This window comes from Acartia tonsa, chromosome 5 (assembly GCF_053477335.1).
Source record: "Acartia tonsa isolate MP-2025a chromosome 5, ASM5347733v1, whole genome shotgun sequence".
Lineage (NCBI taxonomy): Eukaryota > Metazoa > Arthropoda > Copepoda > Calanoida > Acartiidae > Acartia > Acartia tonsa.
In genome coordinates, this window is record NC_137264.1 from 16,577,994 (window position 1) to 16,600,871 (window position 22,878).

The 22,878-nt window shown below is 31.3% G+C and overlaps 1 protein-coding gene across 2 annotated transcripts in view; it reads left to right on the top strand.

The window, feature by feature from the left end:
- Window positions 1–15,896, top strand: part of LOC145318882 (uncharacterized) — a 28,061-nt gene extending 12,165 nt beyond the window's left edge. For both annotated transcript variants that reach the window (XM_080160549.1, XM_080160550.1), the window contains 9 exons: window positions 2,187–2,244; window positions 4,278–4,349; window positions 4,685–4,726; window positions 5,069–5,224; window positions 8,051–8,192; window positions 10,219–10,288; window positions 12,239–12,294; window positions 12,637–12,720; window positions 14,584–15,896. In XM_080160549.1, the coding sequence (XP_080016675.1) occupies window positions 2,187–2,244; window positions 4,278–4,349; window positions 4,685–4,726; window positions 5,069–5,224; window positions 8,051–8,192; window positions 10,219–10,288; window positions 12,239–12,294; window positions 12,637–12,720; window positions 14,584–14,599 (696 nt within the window). In that variant the 3' untranslated portion in view covers window positions 14,600–15,896. The remainder of the gene's footprint in view (window positions 1–2,186; window positions 2,245–4,277; window positions 4,350–4,684; window positions 4,727–5,068; window positions 5,225–8,050; window positions 8,193–10,218; window positions 10,289–12,238; window positions 12,295–12,636; window positions 12,721–14,583) is intronic.
- Window positions 15,897–22,878: the final 6,982 nt, after the last annotated feature.

Below are 22,878 nucleotides of genomic sequence, written 5' to 3' on the forward strand. Positions count from 1 at the left end.
TATTTCTTTAGAATAGCTGTTTGAATCCTTTGGCTCATTGATGTTGTTGCTGCACTTATTGATACACATGTATGACAACATCCATAAGACAAGTAGGAATGAGTAAGTCATGTCACATATGTAAATCACGAAATCCCTTACAAGCGGACCACCATTCAAGACTTGTATAGGAACTTTGCAACTAATATACTATTTATCAATGGAAAAAAAATATAAATATTTTAATAATGCTGTACAATCATATTATATTAGATGAATGGATTTGGAAATATGAATTAATTTCTATTTATTTTTTGCCTGGGTAAGTAGATACCTATAAAGTTTACTATTTCAAAATGTAAAAGGCATTCCCCCCCCCCCCCCCCCACTCTTACTATAAATGTCGCGCATCTGGCATAGCAGCTGTAGCTATGATTTTATAAGTCTTATAAGCGGATGCACTTCGTGTTACGTTACTGTTTTACAATAGAGTAGTGTATTTGAAATTTAAAAAAATAATATTGATAATGTTGTATCACTCATAATTACATCCATTAAAATACACAACAATATAAAAGGCGTAAGGAATATAATTTACATAATTATAGTTCTTTGCTTTCAATGGAAAAACATTTCTCATATGAGAAGAAATTAGGGATGTATAATTAACACTAATAAAAAAGAGGGTTTTAAAAAAAAATCAGCACATTATATTTTACTTCTTTAAGCACCTCATTCATATATGAGTGCCATTATTTAGGGTGGCTAGATGTGGAACACCTGTAATAATTGAGTAGCTTTTACGAGAATTGCTGGTCAGCTTGAATGTCACGTGAAGCTTACCAATCTAAGATTGGCCAAAAGAATGTCACCTTTAATCTCCGTGTGCATCTGAATCCTAACTTCAGATAATAAGGGCTCCATACATACACTGCAAATATTTAATCTTTTTGGCGAGTGGGATGATTTTAACCACTCCCCCCATCCTTCTCCTACCCGGCCCTCCTCATTTTTTTAGAATATTTATGTTAGCAACAAGTAAAGATAAATAAATCTATTGCTTTTCTTTGAAAAAAAAACATCTTTTTGCTCAAAATCCTTTTGTTTTCTAAATGAAAATCTCTTTCAGTCCAAAAAAGGTGGTTTTTAAAAATTTACTTTGTTTTTTACAACTCTACGTATAAATAAGCAAGGACAATCTAGTCCAGAAAATTATAAAATTTATTAGTCTTTTAGTAATTGAATTGTACAAAGAATTAAGTCAATAAACGATTTTTTTAGCTTAGCATTCTACAATAAAAATATAAATACCTACAGAATAAAAATTTTAAGATCAAATCATTATAAGTTTAAAGTCAACGATCAATGAACTATCAATTAATTTGCTGCTAACAGCCCCCCCTCCCAATCCTTGGTGAAATTTTGCCTTTTTATGCTTTCGATACATGGTGGGAGAATTATGTAATCAAATATACAATTTTACATACACCACTTATTGAGTATCTCTGCTTGTTTAACAAAAGAGTGATCAATGACTATTACCTTTATTGATCTATTAGACGAAAAACTTCCTTTTGTTTTAGTATCATTTATCGGCAAAAAAAATATTTTTTAAAGCGAACCTTTTCTTAAATTATGGTATGTAAGTCCATACACACGTCACAGTAAGCTCTTTTCGTTAACTTAGGCATGGTGTAATTGTCCTATCGATTTCAAACATTGGATGATGATTCCTATAACAGTTCGGTACGATTTAAAACGCAGAGCAACTCTGAAATCGTTACAAGAAAGTATCTAAGTCCATTTAAAACACTATTTTTAACATTGACAACCCTTTTTTGTATGATATAACGATCGCACTCACCCGATTTTTAAAACAGTGGTTCCTAGGACAAAAAGATACAATATTTTAAGCGAAGTATCTCTATAACTTTAAACTGTATAATTAAGTCATAAAATTGTATGTGTGTTCATAAATAGAATCATGTGTGGCAAAATTTCAAAAAGTCTATATACGCTTCTTATTAGCTAAACCTTATTGGTATAAATGCAAAAGATATGGCAAATATCTTGTTTTAGTTAAAGACAGTTAAATTTATTGCACCTAACAGTTTGGCGAAATCAATATTTTTTAGGTATCCAAAGATTTTGAAAATTTTGAAACAATTTTTGACACCGGTTATTGATGACTTGATGATACTTTGTAGGAGGAGAAAAGAAGTGAGTATGTTATGATGGGTCAGCAGCATGATAGAAAAATGAGAGGTAAACATCTTAATATGTAACCAGATAGATAGGTCGTTTGGCATGGCAGTTGCTTTAATGGGTCATGAGCAAATAAAAGATCATCTTTTTTAGAAAATAACAAGTTTGTCTTCAATGATTCAAATTTGTGTAATTTATTGAGAAAAAGCAAAACAATTTAGCGGGATATACCAGTTTTCGTCGACAGCGGCGGTTTTGACGCCTTTTCTGTACAGTTCCATATAGTACCATATTAGAGCAACTGTTTTGTCAGAGGGATAGTTGCATGAAGTGCAATTATCAAGTTTTGGTACTTACGAGGAGTGAACCTTAACATATAGAAATTTGTATTACGTTGAATAAACAAGGATGGCAACATCCATAAAAGCGAAGCACTGAAACGGTAGGACAAACGGACATTAACACTTGTATAGTGTCTAAACTGAATCATCAGAATATAAAAGTATAAGAGTCGAAGCAAAATTGTAAGTAAATTTGTTGAAAAACTGCTTGATACAGGATAATGTTTATGGACATACTTACGTTTTAAGGCTTGACTATAGGATTATAGAGTTGGTTCGCTTATAATATTGATCTTTGTTGTCCCAGGAATTAATATACCAAAAATAAGATCAAACGGATAATTAGATCACATAAAAATTTGTTGTTAAAAAAGTAGAAAAATCAACATGTTTTAAATGGACATACGGACATTCTGGTTATGGTTATAGAGTTGCTACGCTAAATCGTACCTAACTACAACAGGAATCATCATGCAAAGTTTGAAATCGTTAGGACAATTCTAACATGCCTAAATTAACGAATAAAAGCTATCTATCTCGGACGGACGGACCGACCCTAATTATAGAAAAGCTTCGCTTTTAAAAACAATTTGGCACCACTTAAATAGTCGTCATGCTTTTTTGTGAAAATAAGACAGTCATATAGGTTCCATATATATAACAAAAATATGATTTTCAAGTCTTGATATTTTAAAAACTCCGTGCTGTGGTAGAAAATTAAAAATCTTTCAAATACACGCTCTATAGATGTAGTTTAAACAATTTAACAGGAAATAATATGCGGCTCACTAAATTCAAGTTAAAATGCCTTCCGTGAGACTACCCCTTTTAGAATTCTACTCCTGTTCTATAGTCGTAAAACCCACACCTTCACGTTTTTTTGTTCATATTTATGTTGATATGTATATTTGCTAATGTTCGTTTGTCTGAAATCTTCGCTTTTGTGGATGTTGTTATTCTTGCTTTGATTAAATTCATTTTTAAATCTCTGGAATCCCAGAGATTGCATGACACTCTTGGCTTGAACAATATTTTTTTTTGAAGATAAGTGTATTTGTTGTTTTTCTTTTCAATTTATATACAAGTTTATATATAATGTTAATGAAATGCTACGCCGCTTTCTATTCAGTCTTTATCAAGATATCAAAGCTAAAAGATGGACAGTAGTCAAGGAATACTTTACGCAAACTTTCAGACCTCTATTTCAAATCCTAATAGAGAAAATCACATTCTTATAAAATTCTTTTTCTTCACCAAAGACCACCGACATTTTGAATAAAGTTCAGTTATCTATCTTAAATACCAACTAATGTAGCACATTTTTAAAAATTATTTTAAATTTATAATTATAAAGCTATTTAAGACACATCCTTATTTTTAAATATTTGGTACACTGTTTAAAACTACGTTTTTGTTAAAGACGGATGTGTTTGGTAATGTAAATACATGGGACCATTAAGAAGATGTAGGAATGTAATTATGCACATAAAGCGCAATTTATGTACCTCATACTAAGATTTTATTTTATTTAATTTTAGGAAAGAAATATGGGAGGGGGGGGGGGTAGGGTTGTAAAAATATCGCAATTTGTTGATAACTGCAACTGTCATTCACTTTTTTGACACAATTTGAGAGTTTTTATGATCTGAATGACGTTAGCAAAGTAATTGACTAATAATGTATCTGTGTTGAAAATTAATTTTTTATTTTTTTTTACTATCTACGACCTATGTCTTAATGTATGGTTGTTAGGACATGGAGGAGGTTATGGTGGAGGTATAAATGGAGCTGGAATGTCTGGATTTGGACGCTTCAATAATGGAGGTATCATATATATTAGTATTATATTAAATTACTAGAGGACACCCCGACCGAAAGGCCACTATTTTTTTTAAAGAATATTTTTTTTTTAGCTGCGATTTCCATTGGAAGAGTTGTGGTACCCTATATGAAGCTATACTGTATAGGAGAACCATATCGGTCCAGCGGTTAGCGAGATCACAGAGACACAGTTCCTGTTACTTTTATGATATCAAAAGATGTTTTCATTACAGATATTAAACAAGAGAATCTTATATTTTACTGATTTAGAAAAGTTACATTTGTGGATAAGTGCATTACTTTAAAAAGGCAGCGTTATTTAAAATATTAAATTTTAGGAATGATGGGCGGAATGGGAAGTGGTATGATGGGAGGTGGAGGTAACAGTTTTAAAATATTTTTTAATGTCTAAAATAGAATACAGCAACATAGTAGCATTTATACCTCCCCCCTGTAAAAAGAATTAAAAATAAATTGGAAATAAGGAGGGCGGGGGTGTAGTTTGTTGTTTGCTTGTTTATGACTATTGATCAGGTTAGGTTAGGTTAAATTGGGTTTTTGGTAGACCCGCAGGGTTAAGGCATAGGAAAAAAACTCGAATCTCCTCATTTTCAATTTGAAAATAATGGAAAGTTTTATTAATCGAAAATCTGATTTTTAAATTTTTATCGAACCCAATGTAATACTTATGTGGTACACGTATAAATAATATTTAATTTCAGATTTTGGCGGCGGTAATGAATGGGGTAACAATGGGGGTGGATCTTGGGGTAATAATGGGGGAGGGTGGGATAATAACGGAGGTGGAATGGGAATGGGCGGAGGAATGGGAATGGGAGGAGGAATGGGCAACATAAGAGGCGGAATGATGGGAGGAGGTATGTTTATTATCTTTTATTATTTTAATTTTATGCTTTAATGATTGTAAAAATATTTTGATATTTAGTCAATTAGTCAAGCACAGATTGTACAGTCTTTTTTTATAAAGAGTGTATTTTCTGTAAGTTATCGTTAAGAGACATATTTAGGGACATATTTTTGATTTTGTGCTATATATAGGGATGAAACAGAAGGAAGGTGTTGTGAAATATTCCTCTAAACATCTAGTGGAGCATACAATCTACCACCTTTTCAACTATTGTTTTAGTCTAGATTTTGAAAGAGTGTGGGTGTCTAATAAAACTTCTCTTCTCCTTTACTGAAAATCCCTTTTATTATCTAGCTAGTTTGTGAAATTTAAGGTAGGGGAGGGGAGAAGGGGGGTTATATGGTCCAAAGACTTGGAGGTAAAGTACCAAGTAGAAACTAAGCATTGTTGGAACTAAAGTTTGAAGAGTAAAGTTTGGAAAACCTCTTTATTTGTAGGAACAGGAAAACATATTCTAAAATATATTTAGATTTTACAATTGAATTAACAACCAATTCAATATTCAACAATATCTAGAAGTATAAACAAAAATTCCATGTAAATCATACATTTTCGGTTTGAGATTCTTCGCTTATAACACATCATGACAAATGTATCATATATATAAAAATTGTCAAAAAGTAAAAATATCGGCATTTTTAAGTTGGACCTACAGACGTTTTGGTATTCATTTTAGAGTTTCTACGCTTTTTCTGTTACGGGAATCATCATGTCATTTTTAAAAACCGATTGGACAATTTTAACATACCTGTATTAACTATTAGTGCTATCTGTTACGTAGGTCATACCCTAATTACAGAAGAGCTTTGCTGTAACAGAAATCAAGAACTTATATTTTCCACAAAAAAATAATTTTTTTTATGCGCTTCTTAATCGCTGTACCAGAGAGTCTGTGCAGCTTAGAACTGAATATATTGAGAAATGGTTTACCATTCATATGATATGGATTCCGTAAAACAAATATTAAAATATTAAGAATATGAAAAGATGATAGCTATCTTTAACTATAGCCGAAAAAATCACGTTCTGCCAAAATCCGATTTTTAGACAAACAAATTTGAACTTGTGCCAAAATTTTTATGAACATTCATTCTTTTGGTACCTTAACTTCTAATTCTACAGAAGTGGTAATTGTTTATCTCCATTAAGATCCTTAATGGACGATTAAGACCCCTGCTTTTTTGTCCTGCTCATTTATTTGTTTTCCAAGTTTCTATCCCTTTCCTGGGAAATGGCCAGAAATCGTCACAAACTTTAAAATCCTTTTACTATCAATTCAGTGCAAAGTTGGATGTAAAGACACACTTTCAATTGAAACTAGGACAGGAAAATGAAACTAAACATATTTTGCCGTATAAAACACTGCACAAAAAAAAGTTTAAAAAGTGATAAAATACAAAAATTATTTTTTGCTGTTCCTTTTGATATAAACCTCCTGATATTAAGCTTCCGTTTATAAAATTGACAGAGTTTCTATCTGTTTGTGTTGTATGTGTTTTATTTTTGTCTCGCTAACCGCTGGACCAATATGGTTCTTCTTTTCAGTGAAGCTTTGTATAGTTCCATAGTAGGTTTAAAACTATGTTAATGGGATGGGAACCTCCACCTTCCCGAGAGAATCACCACCCCCCCCCCCACTCCTTTCCTCAAATGCACCAATATCCTATAGGGGCGCAGCCGCTAGTTGACCATAATTCAAAAGAAAAATGTTAGACATAATGTGATTTGTTGTAATACCTCAATGTCAATTATTATCCAAAGATATGCCTATTACATTTGTACTTCTTCACTTTAGGAAAACTTATTCTTGTACTCGTTAACACTTGTATTTTCTGACCCAACAAACAATGCATAATTATAAACTATAAAAGAGATAGGTTCATGAAGGGTATTTAACAAGTTTTGATGTTAAAATGTTTGAAGTGTAAAGGGAGTGTAAGTTTTTTTTCTTTATGCTGAATCGCTGCAATGCTACCCTGTACCCAATTTAACCCAACCTATCCTAAGGTTAAAAACTAAAATACGAAAGCAAACCCCCCCCCCCCCACCTTATTTGATAATAGGAAATATAATGGTAGATAATTTTTAATTCATTTATAAGAATTAAATAAGAAAAACATTTTTTTATTTAAATACACGTCATGGAAATAATCTTTTTTCTCTTAGTTTTCCTTCAGACAACTTTAAAGCCAAGAGTTCTATCAAAACAAGAAAATTTATGTCTTTAGTAGAACACAACAAATACAAAAGAGTAGTAATGTATAATACAGAAATATTTAAATAGTTTTGTGTCACATTCTTAAACTTTTATATGTCTGTCTGTCCTACTGTAAAAATAGCTGTTTTAATGCTATAAAAAATATTGTGTGTACTTTTTGCAGTAAAATTCAAAGTTGAAGAACTAAGTCTGGCGAAAAAAAGTTTAAACAAATCAAGTTAGAACAGTGCATACAAACATTTCTTTAGAAAATTAATTATATTTTATAATGCTTCAAGTTTAGGACTTACTCAAGTATACTCTTTTCTTTTGTGGCAGAACAAATTTTACACTGGAAGTAAGGGCTTTTTTAGAAGTTAGTGGTTCAAATTCTTTCATTTCTATCTTCATGTAAAACTTTGAAAATTGTCTTTCAGTACTTTCCTTCAAAGGGCGAAGTGTATAATGCCCTTAAATGCCCTTACCCCTTCCTCAAACAATAATAAAATAAATAAAATTTACTGTTCTTTTTAATATATCTTGTTAATGCTTTGTTCCACTAGTGTTTTTTATGTTAAGGTATGGGAGGCGGCGGCGGTCGAATGGGCGGAATGGGTGCTCCGCCCCAAATTGGCAGAAGGCCCCGCAAACCCAACACGCCTGCACCCAAAATCGGAGACTGGGAGTGTCCCAGATGCTATAACATCAACTTCCAGTACAGGTGACAGATTTACAATCCCTTTTACCCCCAATAATTTGAACATGCCAAAGGCAGAATTATGATATTGAATTTATGGTGAATCAAAACAACTTTTCTTAAGAGAGAGTAATTTTTTCGCTTAACTCTGTAAAGTTGGGTGTTGGGTTGTAGTCAAATGCTCTTAGGAAGTCAAACTGTTCTTAATTATGGACCATTTCATATATATACATTAACATTTGGTTATAATTAGGAACACTTTGACTTAAAAAGAGCAATTGACTAGAGCCTTACTTTACGGAATTCAAAAATATCACCCTCTTTAAAATGTTGTTTTTAGCCCCTTTTAGAATTTGTACATTCCAAAGGCATTATTTTGTAGTATGTTGGTGGGAAGGTTCTAATAGTCTTATGTAGAATTAGAACAATATTTTGGCATTCTTTCACAGAACACAGTTATGTAAAATCCCTAGAACTTAATAGTGGACCAAAAATACCCTACTCTTATTTTCAACAATCAAAAAATATGTTGTATTGAGCCCCTCTTGAGTAGTTAAATTCTGAAGATCAATAGCCGTAAAATGCTTTCAAACCCAAACTGAACTGAGATTCAAATTATTACTAAAAAATTTTGTCTCTGTTCCACTTTTAGTTTGGGGGAAATTTGCCATAAGATGGTTACACAAGTGTAGAACCATTAGTTATTAATTTCCTGGCTAAAAAGTTTAATCAAATCTTTAATTAAATTATCATTTTAGCAAAATTATCTTGTAAAACTGTATTTGTTAGGTAAAAACAAAGATTTTCTATAATTTTCAATAATCAGGGTCGGTCATCGTTAGTTAAGGCATGTTACAATTGTCCTATCGATTTAGAACTTAGAATGATGATTCTTGTAATTGAATTGTATGATTTAGAAAAAGTAGCATTTCTATACTTGTTACCAGAAAGTCCGTACGTCCATTCAATACATTTTGACTAATATTTTTTTTCAATAAAAACTTTTTAAAAAAATGTTATCATTTAATTTCATCCGATTACTAGGACAATAAACAGTATCTTGTATCTACACAATTTTGCAACTAAATTGTTTGTAAATACTTTTAATAAAATATGATATAAAGTTATATTAATATCATATAAGATTATCAACTATAAAGTTTTGTAACCATACCTAAACTGAAACGGTGAAACATCACTACTGTATAATTTGGAAAAGCAACGCATCATAATGGCAAAATTATTATAATTGCAAAACAAAACACAAAAAGAAAATTAACCCAATTAATTCAGTTCGTTTAGTATAAGAACTTATAATCGCAAGGAAACCGTTTAATTAGGCATAAAATACTTTCGATACAATTGTTATTTTTAATACTTGGAAAATTTGAAAGCGTTATAATTGAACACTGAATAAGTTAATTATGGCAATTGGATTTTGACGATTCTAATAAAACATTATTGCTGATTTATTAATTTGACACTTCTGACATTTACTGTTTTTATTTCGGCTGAATTTGCTATTTAGGTGAAAGTTTTGATACAGCCACCTAAAACTTATCCAAAAGTGTCAATATTAGACATGAATCATGGATACGGGGATAAGTCAATTGTAGCTAAATTAATATTATACTTAACAAAGCATAGTAAAGCTTAGTTGATAATCTTTAATTTCTTAACATTTCTAAAACTAACAAACTTATAATGTATTTGACCAGTGTGTCATTGACTTTTAACATTTATTTTTCCTCAATATGGACATGTGAATTCATAAAAATTGAAGGTTGTAAAACTTTTTTTAGTTTAGCAAGCCTCGGAAATAAAAAAAATATTCTTTTTCAATTTTGGGTGCAAAATGAAAGATTATCACAATAGGTTAGACTCATTGGTTGGTTAATTTTGCTTTTTAATAGAATGAATTTCTTAACAAAATTTGTACATTTTCTAATCAATAATATGGTCGGATTGTACTTACACTATTTTAAAGTTGGTCTTATTGTTAGATTAATCATCTAGACTTCTAGACTTATATTTATTTATTTTTGTTTAGAAATCGTTGTCATGGACGTCAGAACGATGAGATGTGCAACCTTGTGAAACCAAAATTTCAAGAATATAAGGTAAACTTATTGTTGCTGTAAGCCATCATACAATGCATATTAACTAGGGAGGGAGGGGACATTGGCCTGTAAATTACCCAAAAGTTTTACTACCATGTTATCTTATTGATTGGCTCAAATACCTTGGGTACTTATATTCAATTTGGACTGGTTGGTTACAAACTTTCAAACAAATAATTTATCTTTAGAAGACATAATCCATGAGTATGTATACTAATTTGACGTATGTTGTCCTATCCCTTAAATCTATGATATAAACATATCCACAAAGTATAATTTTAATTATTTCACAAATTATTTTTAAGGCGAAAGAGTCTCTAACATCTATGGAAATAATACCAGAGATTTTAGGGTTATTTTCACCTTAAATTTAATAGACTGCGAACCAAAAAAATAGGCAAATCCGAATTTTCAAAATGGCAGCTTCATTATTCATTTGGGACGAATTTACTGTAAATATATTATGTAGATGCATCTTTTTGTTACAAGTTTCCACCGTTGATTTTTATTAATCAGCACCAATGAAGCACAAGATCTCAAAAACAGCGTTTTGGGTAAAAACTGGTGAACCAATAAGATATGCAAATCCAAAACAAACCAATGGAAAAACGATTTTTTTGGCACTTTTCTTCTGTTTAAAAGATTGATTCTGATAAATTAACAATTTTTAAGGGATTTATGCATTAATTATTATGAAATGTAGTATAAGGTAGAAATTAATGATTTTTTAAAATAAGAAATATTAGAAAAAAAGAAATTCGACCCCTTTCACTTTAGAGGTCAGCTGCTGACCTCCAGTTTAATGGATGTAGCCTAATACATGTTACAGATAGAAATTACCCTGGAAAGTTTTCAAAAATGCTTTTTAATGTGTAAAAAAAATCCATTTTAAAATCTTGATTTTGAGGATGATGTCCTTTCAGATGCTCCTATTGGTGATGATGCTGAGCCAAATGTTATCTAAGTACATGCCCATTACAACAACTTGTCTATCAACCTATGTACCATTTTTTGTAGTCATAGCAATCTCCAATGGAGCCCACCGACAAGAAATATAAACATCTTCTAAAAACGACAGTATTTACCTTATGCATTTGAGTAATTAAAATTGCAATTTTTTTGTTTTTTAATCCTGCTTGGCTGGAGGCTGCTATGAATACAAAAATTGGACCATAGTTCAATATATAAGTTTTTATCATGATCATGCACTTTGATAACATTTGGCTCACCATCACTACCCATAGAAGCATCTTAAAGGCCATCATCCTAAAAATCAAGATTTTAAAATGGATTTTTTTAACACATTAAAAATCATTTTTGTATACTTTTGGGAGTAATTATTATTTTTAATATGTATTTAGCTTCATCCATAAGACTGGAGGTCAGCAACTGTCCTCTAAAGTGATAGGGGTCGAATTTCTTTTTTTCTAATATTTCTTATTTTAAAAAATCATTAATTTCTACCTTATACTACATTTCATAATAATTAATGCATAAATCCCTTAAAAAATTGTTAATTTACTAGAATCAATCTTTAAAACAGAAGAAAGGTGCAAAATAATCGTTTTTCAATTGATTTGTTTTGGATTTGCATATCTTTTTGGTTCACCAGTTTTTACCCAAAATGCTGTTTTTGAGATCTTGTGCTTCAGTGGTGCTGATTAATAAAAAATTAACGGTGGAAACTTGTAACCAAAAGATGCATCTACATTCTATATTTACAGTGAAATCATTCTAAATAAATATTAAAGCTGCTATTCTGCAAATTCAGATTTGCCTATTTTTTTGGTTCGCAGTTTATATTTTGGTTGTTTTCTTTGCATTTCACTATTATGATAGGAGAGATATAAATACAAAACATTGGTCTACAAATTTTACAGATTTTACAAATAGAATCCCATCAAATTGGTTTATTTTGTAGTGTTTCAGAAATTTGTATTTTTTTAACAGGTTGAACCAATAAAGCCAATGGGAGTATTCAAGCCTGCTGACTGGGACTGTTGGGTGTAAGTATATTTTTGAAGCAAAGCTACTTTTTAACTAGGCCATGTCATTAAACTGTCTCTTAGTGGACATAATGATGTTTTTAAGCTTTAGGCTCCAGAATCTACAATAACTACCCAGTGAATACTATACAGTTTCTCCACAGTCGAGACTTTATACAGTCTTTAAAATTGAATTATACTTTAATTTCTACAAACTCTATGCAGTCTATAGTCTTTAGTCTATTTGAAGTTTAGATTTTAAATAACTCTTTGTTGCTTTGCAGTTTTGACTTTACATTCATTTCATCCATTTACATAATTCTTCTTTCTTAGTATCAATCTTTTATCTATCTATCTATGTAGATGTGGTGAAGTGAACTTTGCTGGCAAGACTGAATGTTTTAGATGTTCAACTAAGGAAAGCGACGCTCATGATGAAAAACTGAGGTAAAATATGTAGCGATTAGTATTATTGGGTGCTTTCCCTCAAAAGGCCCAATTAGCACTAAAACAACCCCTCAAACCTTAAATTTAAAATAAATAGAAAATATTTGAGAAGAGGGAGGTTGATATTATTTTCCTATGCCTTATCCCAGCAGGAAACGCCCTAACCCTGCACGGCTACCAAGTCACACTTTAACCTTACCTAACCTGGCCTTGAGTTATAAACAGACAAATGAACAAGGCACTTTGTGTTTGTGAGAAATCGCCTTTTTATTTCATGACTTTAGTTTGTATGTTGAAAGTGAGCTTGTTCGCAAAACTTTGTTTACAATACTAGCTTACAGTCAATAACAGTTCTTCCCTCCCTGTACTACTTAAATGTGATAATATTTTATTTAATACTTATATTTGCGATTACTTTTATTTAATGAAATCTTCCAATTTTTAACATTTACAAAACGGCCTGCTGTATTGCATCAAGATCCTTGGCAGATCTATATAGGAAATAAATGTCTATAAATGAGCTCAAGTTTTCCAAAGGTCAAATGTTGAAAATTCTTACTGGTTCAATAATCAATAATAAACTCTCAATGACCAGAATGATAAGACCCATTATTTTACTCTATGAAGAATAAATTAAATTTTTTATTTCATGTTGCTATTCAAATTATATTGAAGTATTAAATTTCTATTCATAAAATAGAAAATTTAAGTTTATAATATAGTAAATCAAGGAAAACTAAGTTTTAATGTAATATGATACTAGCGACGCGCCCGAATGTGTTCAGATATTAAACTAAAATTTAACATTTAGCTAAATAGTTTAACCCTTTCAGGACGATAATTTTAAACAAAAAACATTAGGATCCTAAAATATTTTAAAGAAAGAGAGACAAAATTATAAATACGGTTTTAAATAAAAATAATGAAATCAAAATAAAGACGGAAGAAAAGAGAAGTGAGAGAGAGGGACATTAAATCTTTAAAAAATTATGAATAAACGAAACTATAAAAGTCGTAGTAATCTTTATGAGTAACTTGATTTGTAGTACGGTTCGGAGAGAGAGAGTGAGATTGAGGGATAGGTCAATGGAAGAAATAAGATTAATAGTCGGGGATATGTCAATGGAAGAAAAATGATTAATAGTCGGGGATATGTCAATGGAAGAAAAATGATTAATAGTCGGGGATAGGTCAATGGAAGAAAAATGATTAATAGTCGGGGATATGTCAATGGAAGAAAAATGATTAATAGTCGGGGATAGGTCAATGGAAGAAAAAAAGTTAATAGTCAGGGACAGGTCAATGGAAGAAAAAAGGTTAATAGTGGGGGATAGGTCAATGGAAGAAAAATGATTAATAGTCGGGGATAGGTCAATGGAAGAAAAAAGGTTAATAGTCGGGGATAGGTCAATGGAAGAAATATGATTAATAGTCGGGGATAGGTCAATGGAAGAAAAAAAGGTTAATAGTCGGGGATAGGTCAATGGAAGAGTAGGTTAATATTCAGAAGTGAGATAACGTAGAATATAATTTTTTAGGTGGTGCCTGCACCACCGATTCACTAGTATAATTATACTAGCGACTTCTCCCCTAGCCTCTGGAAAAAAATATAAAAAAAATTGGAGGTGTACCCACTATTTTCGAACTTGTCGAAAAAAAATTGAGGGGGATTTTTTTGTTTTTTGGGGGGGTTAAAGGATCCCCCCCCCCCCACCCCTGAAGAGTAGAATCCGATCGGTTCAGTGGTTACCAAGATCTTAAGGGATAGATTAGACAGACTGACGGACGGACGTATGGACAGACAGACGGACAGACAGACATTATTCTACTTTGTATTATAGATAATAATTTTATATTTTTCAGAGAAGGAGATGAATAAATAAATAAAGATGTGTTATAATTTATTTTTGTTTTTGCTTGTTGGATGCTGCTTTATATATGATGTAATTGTGTCTTTGAAAGGTTGAAAGCAATTAGAAATTTTTATTTAACACGTAATAAGCAATATCAATAATAACTTATCTTAGTGTTTTAATTGTTAATAGTCATGAATTTTAAGATGTTAAAGGATTAAGTTGGACTTTGTGATGTGTAATGTATAAAAAATCATTTTAGCAAAGGGGAATGATGAGTACCTTCCCCTCAACTTACTATTGTTCTTTATATCCCACTTTAAAGAAGGTGTATTAACTTTTATTTTTATAGCTAGCCGGTGCTTTTGTGTGTGTGTGTAGCCATTTCATCGGTCTGGTTCAGGGTTGCCATCTAGCTGTAGAAATCTTGCTACTTTTCTCGGTTTTTTCCAAAGGTCGATAGGATTCAGATCTGTAGGGTTTGAGTTGCAGTTGAAAAGGTGGGGCACATCATGAGGGGAAACTTGACAAGCTGGGCATTTGTTGTCAATTTCTTCATTGATACGGTGATTGTAGTCATTCACTATGGTGCTAAAACCAGATCTGAGTTGGGACAGAGAACAGCGGGCCTTTCTAGTTAGTGTGTTCTCTGATTTACTAATTTCAAATTATCATAACTGGAAATTATTAATTATTACTGCAGCACAAATTACCCAATTCTGTTTGCTTTAATCTTATCATTATGCACCCTCTTATTTATTTACTACTGTGTCTTTTTTGCGATTATGAATTACTTTGTGAATATGACAATATGTAGAAGAGATGCTACACCTAAAATTGCATTTCATAGATGTTACTAAATATTTAACTTTTTCTTTGAAATGTTAATTTTGTGTTTGAACGTTTTTTTTGCACATTTAATGAAATTTAATACCATGTAACTCCGTTTAGTTGTTATACAATCATTTTTATTTCATCGTGTAATTCATTCCATCTGCTATTTACTTAAGGAATGTGTTCTCCTTTTTTTATCGCAAAAAATTACTGGAGTGGCTTAGTTTCAATTTATTTCTAGGGACTCGGTAAAGTCAAAACTTGGATTTAGCGTTCGTTCACCTTAAAACCACCCCACTTCATAAATCTTCAAGAAGGTTTTGTCTAAATTAAAAAAAAAATCAGTAATTTTTTTTGATTATCTCCAACTATTAAAATATTAATGTATAGCTTAAACTTTTAAACAGTGCACATATTATAAATTTGTATAATTTTCTGTTTTTTTTTAAAGATATAAATGTTTAATCATTGTTTTGTTTAAAATAAAAATCCAAAACAAGTCATTTTTTTTTGTAGAAAGGATAGTATCACGTAACGTGTAAAGGGTTATGAATATAAATTAAATGCTTTGTATATGTCAAGGTGCAAATTCATAAAATTGTAAGCTCATGTTTTTAGAAATACTGACGCTAAAAGCCAATTCCACTTGCAAGTTTAAATTGACTTTTAAATCTATTTTAAATGATATAACCCAGTGCGGTCTTGATGTGTTTAGAATTTGACGGCGCACAGGAAACTGCTATATACAAGGGTGGAGGGGGTTTAATGAAACCATCTCGTTTAATCAATGCGCAAAAGAATGACACTTAAAATCCGAATTTCGTTATGAAACTTGGCACATGAGTAATAGTTAGTAGGTCTATTTTCCCTAAATTTAACAAAAAGTTCCCTTTATTTTCTGTAAAACTGCAAGCTGCTTAAGTCAAAACTATTTTTAGCTGGCGTGGCTGCCGAGCCCTGGTCGAAAATAGAATGAAATAAAAATATTTCCTTTACTTTTTCCAACAATAGAATTAGGTAAAAACTAATTTTGGAAAATTGTGATTCTGGATGCAATTTTGTTTTTCCTTATGAAATATTATGTAACATATGGACCATGGATAAATGATAGGATGATTTTAGCTAAAGCCAATCATCATACAATGTTTTAGAATTGTGACTGTCTAATAGTTAATACTTGGATCTTGCACCGGATTTTTATGTTCTGTATTAAAGTGAAACCTGCAGAGGACTAAAAAACTAAAAAATTTCTCTTTTCCACCCCTTCTACTCCTATTAGATAAAATAACAGACCAATCAATAGGCGTCATGTATGCAAGCTAAATTGACAAAATAAATTTCCCCTGTCATAAAATCCTATATATGACATCTATTCCTGTAATCTAAAAATAGTTTAGATAAATGCAAAAATGTGCTTTATTCATTTCTTCTTGGTTGGCGTGTGTAAACTGCGCGGCTTCATGCAGTTGGCTTCCTGCTGCAGGGCCCTGAAATATTAATTCTGGCATCCTTAAATTTCTTATTTAAGTTTGTCTCAAACTTTGAAGACAAATCAAAATTGTTATAATTGAGAGGAAAGAAAAGAAATTGACATAAATATAAACATATCACATTTACAACAAGCAAGCCTTTTTGATCATTGTCAAACCGTTGTGTTAATTCAATATAAGACTGACTGTGCATGTAAGCGTTTGGTTAGCCTGTAAACCCCAGTAAAATAAACCTTTTACAACTCTAAAAATCAACTGACAGTCAACCTGACTTAAGATATCGAAAACATCTTCTGAAAAACAAGATTTCATAGCATCAAAATGGGTTTCAATTTTAGACTTGGTCGCGGCTGTCGAGCCCTGCGTTTGGTATATTTGAGCGCATCGTCATTTTAATTTTCATTGGCAAATTAGTTTTTATGATGATGTCTAAAATATGTTAGTAATGACCATTTTTTACTAACTGCCCTGTTCCCGAGGGAAATGTTGTAAAACGCAAATTTAATTAAAATAATTTGAATGTAATTAAAATAATTTGAATGTAATTAAAATGTGTTATTCAATGTAAATAAATTAAAATTAATTTATTTTGATTATGTTTCATCATTACAACAAGAAAGTGTTTTAGCAAAACCTAATGTCTATAAATAAACGTAGCCTCCCCACCCCCTAGGTAGCAATTCAGCAATTTTAGTTTTAAAATTTATTATGTTATGATTACAGATTTATATTTTGCCACCTATTTTTAAAACTAGTGGTTGCGCCCCTAGTATCTGTATTCAAAGGGGCAGAAAGGAGCTGTTAGAAAAATAGCTTAAAACCATCCTAGAACTTAGATCTGAAAATTTAATAGCCTAAAACCATAATAGACCCACTGGGTAATAAAATGATTTTTAAAAGCGAAGCTTTTCTATAATTAGGGTCGGTACGTCCGTCCGTCCGAGATAGATATTTTTTTTTCTCGTTAATTTAGGCATGTTAGAATTGTCCTATCAATTTCAAACTTTGCAAGGTGATTTCTGTAGTAGTTAGGTACGATCTAGAAAGCGTAGCAACTCTATAATCATTATCAGAATTTAATTATCCGTTTGAACTGATTTTTAGTTTATTGATTTCTAGGACAACAAAGTACAATATTATAAACGAAGCAACTCTATAATCAAGTCCTAAAAATGAAAGTATGTCCATAAACATTATCCTGTATCAAGCAGTTTTTCAACAAATTTACTTACAATTTTGCTTCGACTCTTATACTTTTATATTCTGATTATTCAGTTCTGAAACTATACAAGTGTTAATGTCCGTTTGGCCTACCGTTTCAAGTGCTTCGCTTTTATGGATGTTGTCATCCTTGTTTGGTTTACCTTTCGTTGAAAAATAAGAAACGGTACAATGTATTTAACAAAGAATAGGTACCATTTTTAATCCAGAGAAAATGATGCGGTTTTAAAGCCGTTAGATATTACATATATGCAATATATTTATTATTAGCGATTCTACTCCAAAACTTGCTTAGTTAGTCTATTCAAAATGACTAGTAAAGATCCATACATTTTATTCCGTCATTAATCTAACAAATGATAAGGGTTTACCACTTTAATTCGGATATTCAACATAATCATTAAGTAATAAGTAAATTTTCTATAAAAAAATTATGTTGGTCTGTATTTATTTAGCTTACATGCTCCGCTACATATCAATTTTTTCATCCTAATTTTATGTAAATTCCTTATTTTTTAAAAAAGTTTTGAATGAAATCAAATTATACAAGAAATATCCCGTTACAGTAAACTGTAATTTAGAAAGAAGATCTTAGTACTTAAAATGTAGTATTATTAGAACATTTGCGCGTTATTATTAAAGAGAGTGTAATATGATCTGTTGAATGAAAAATGCCTTTGTGGAAAGATGTTGCGTAGATAATGAAGACTGTATAAATATAACAACCATTGGAATAACCCCTCAAATACCTTTGTGGAACACTCAAACCCTCTTGTTTTTGCTCAAATAGGGAGTTCTTTTATGGCCTCGACACATTTCTTTAACTTTTTATAACTTTTGAAGGCAAAACTTTCCACCTCTGGCAAACCGTTTCGCTGTTGTTCACCGCCCAAGGCATGATTTTTGACAATTTTCACGTGGTTTAAATGGACATTTGAGGTGGGAAAGAGTATGTCTAACCAATAAAGGTACTAAGAAAGAGAGGTAATCAGGCTCCACCAATAAAAATATCCTGGGAGAACTCGGCAGACCTGTTATTGGGTAGAAACTGTACACATTTTGGTATGAAAGACCTTATTTTTTTATTTCTTCTCAATAAAAAAGTCGGCTATAAAAGGTCGAATTTCTTAATTAAAACCGATAGATCAATTAGTTTCAATAGCTTTCAAATTTCGTTCGGACGGGTGTTACTAACAATACTCTTTAACTTTTTATAGACTCATATACATTTAAAAAATTGAAAAAAATAGGAAAAATACTATTAAACTTAGATAATAAAATACGAGTATATTCCCTTTCTATTTTTATAAGTCGATTTTTATTTTGAAATTAATATCACGTATACGATGCATTTTTTTATTTCATTGGTTCATATATTTTAAGGTGTTGAAGCAATAATACCCTCTAATAAAATCAAAACCCTGTATCCGAATATTAAGCATTATTGTTCTAAATGTTGAAGAGATCTTAAAGTACATACCACGCACAATCTATTTAATTTTTTAGAAGTATCTTCTGTAAACTAAAGGAATACAGTTTATACTCAGAAGTTAACATATGATATACCAGTTTTAAAAACAATTATTCGGTATCTTTTTTAAAGATAATTTTGTAGTCTTAATTTTCTCATATAAAGTAAAAATAATAATAATAAAGTAACGTGCAATATTTTTTTGTAATGTTTAAAAAATATTTCAATTTGTTATTATTTTTGGTCAAGATTATTTGTAATTTTGCGCATTTTTTACGATTTTTGAAAATAACTTTTTACCTCAAATAGGGGGAGGGGAAGGAGTTGTGTTTGGGACTTGTCACATTAAATGACATGAAAACTTAACCATGTTGCGAGGTCAGATTTTGTTGGTTTTAGAAGGGGTATTACACTCTACTCCCTCCCCCCCCCAAAAAAAAAACACAAACCGTTTAGATTAAATTTGTAATTTAGAGGGGGGAGTAACAAAATCAATTATATTTTTGAAAAAAAATGTATTACCCCTTTATTACCTTCCAACTTTTTGGACGTTCTTAAAATGGCCAAACGCTAGTTATAAAGTAACTGCGCTACTAAAGGGTTACCTAAGCATTTTATAATTTAAAAGAAATATCATGCAAAAAGTATTAAAAACTTTTAGCATATAGGACAAAACAAATAAAAACTTTTCGCGCCAAATTGTTTATCTTTACAAATTGTCTTTTGTAACTGAAATTATAAAACGTGTTGGAAGTTATATAAAACAGATTAATTTTCAATGAAACTTTTATGTTAAATGTACCAAAACCGTAAAAAAAGAAATTCAAATAGTTTTTGCAAAAAAAAAAATGAAACAAATAGGTAAAACCGTCAGTTTTTAAGGAGGAACAGACAGACAAAATCCTTTATGGGATATGATATCAACAGGCCATACTGCTTTCTTTAAGTTTTGCATAAAATTATTTGTTTGACTGTCCGATTTGTTCTCTATCATGGATGTTGTCATCCTTGTTGTTTAGGCTATACAGAAATTTGAAAGCGAAGCCATAATTGACAAGGAGCGAAGCAAATCTGCAATTGCTTTCTAATAATTATAAGCAATACAGATTAATCAACATGCTAACTTAAATGAACGTTCGTGTGCTTGAAATTATTTTCTTGGTTGCTCTTGGAGATAAACAGCTCAATGTAAAAAATTTTTAAAACATTGAAACAAGAATCAAGTTTGTTAATTTCTCCGTTGGTGGGTGACTAAAGTTGATGATCCTGTACGTACATCTACTCTTTAAAACCCTTAACGGTCGGGGGGGGGGGGGCGTTGAACACCCCCCCATCCGTTTTTTTCTATCTCATTTTCTGTGTGTGAAAGATAAAGAGCCCAAACTGCTTGACTTTTTAAGTGTGGGTATGAGACATAACTGAGAGTTGAAATTTTTTGAATATCTCCATCCTGGCGGGCACAGGATGCCAGCAAACCTGGCAGGGTCATCCAGGTAAAGATCAAAAATATTTTTTTGACTTAAACAAAGCATTTTATCTTACCAAAATACTAAAATATCCTCTAGTAGTACAACCTCATATTAAATACAGGTTTTCAAGTCAATTTTAGGTTTCAGGTATGATCCTCCAGGTCCTGATCCTCCAGGTCTCCAGAAATCTTTAAAAGGCTCCTGTGGCCGCAATTTTTGACTTAGAGACTTCAAATTTTAAACTTAAGCTTATCTTACATGTATACATAATGTAATAAAATTTCATAAAGATCTGCCGCCGTCTTCCCGCCGACTGCGGCGGCTGGCAGCTGCCAAGTACAGCTGCGGCCCCCGATATTATATTTTGATATTTCAAATATAAAATTTACATAAAGATAAACATTTTCTTCAAAAAATTTTTTATTCCAGCTTCAAAAATAAAAAAATTACAGCCGTTTGAAATTTATAAGTAAAAAAGGACCTAAAAACAAAGGTTGTTAAATAAAAGGGTGAAGGAAGCGAAAATTGACATTGACTTACTTAAGGTCGGAAATTTTTAGCCCTCTAGCTCTAATAGGAACTGAGATAATAGGGGGGGGGGGGGCCGACTGTAAGGGATTAATATTTTTTCTGTTGTTTTTTAATGCAGATTGAATGAGAACAGGTTTTTTTCTGGGGAAGGGTTGTTAGCCCCACCAAAACACCCTGAACTGGGATAAGTGACCAGAATTCAGTCAGGCATCTACCCTTGAACCTTTGAGTTAAATTTTTTTGGTGTAGCTCCTAGGATCATTGATACACGGTGCAGGATGGGCAGCGAGCACGTCTCTGGTCTGCCATCCAATTGTTATCCATTCTTGAATGATATATATACCACATTGTGTGCTTTGTTACTGGTGGATGTTGTCATCCTAGTTTTCTTTTGTTTAATTCTGTAATAGTATGTGAGGGCAAAAAGATTTAATTAATTCTAAAAACTTTTTTTCAGAGTTTTTAAGCTAGATTAATATGAAAGAAATGATTTTTAATTCCTTTTTATTTCTATGGAAATGTGAATTAAAGTAGAAATATATTTTTAACAATAATCTTATCCGTATATGAAAGTAACAGGATGTTTGTCAATGTATGTGTGTGTGTGTGTGTCTGTAGCTTACCTTAACTATCTAACCCCTGAACCAATAGGTTTACCTTAAGTGAAGCTTCTCACAAGTCCAGAAAAGTTTTATAATAATATGTGGGAGGATTGTAACGAGAGAAATCTCCCCAAGAAAAAAATGAGTCCCTATATCCGCTACAATGTACAAATGTAACAGGATGATTGTCTGTCTATTTGTACGCTAAGATTTTGTTCACGGAAGGACTGATCATTCACAAATTTTAATCAACGTATTTGTATCTTTGTCCAGAGCAGGTTTTAGGCTTCAAATAGCTTCAAAGAGAAAAATTGTCCAGGATAATTTATTTACTTTCTTGGTTTGTACAAAACAGAAACGTTTGAAAGGGGGGGGGGGGGAATTTTAGATTTATTCTATACAGACTTGCAATTTGTTCTAAATACATATTTAGATTTTTACATGCAAATCTCTTTTTAAGTCTGAAGTTTTCATCTGTTTTTGCAACTTAATAAAGGCTATTTGTGTAGGTACATTGCTTGTGTGTGTTTATGTCTAGTTCTCTTTTTTTACTCCCTTTTTTTTTGTTTTAAGTGTAAAAATTACTAGACACTAAAATATACAAGTTTTCCGGAATTTTAATGTTAGGGGGAGATTTGAAATCTGCATCAAATTTTAAGGATTTTTTATAAAATTCGTTTTTTGTAT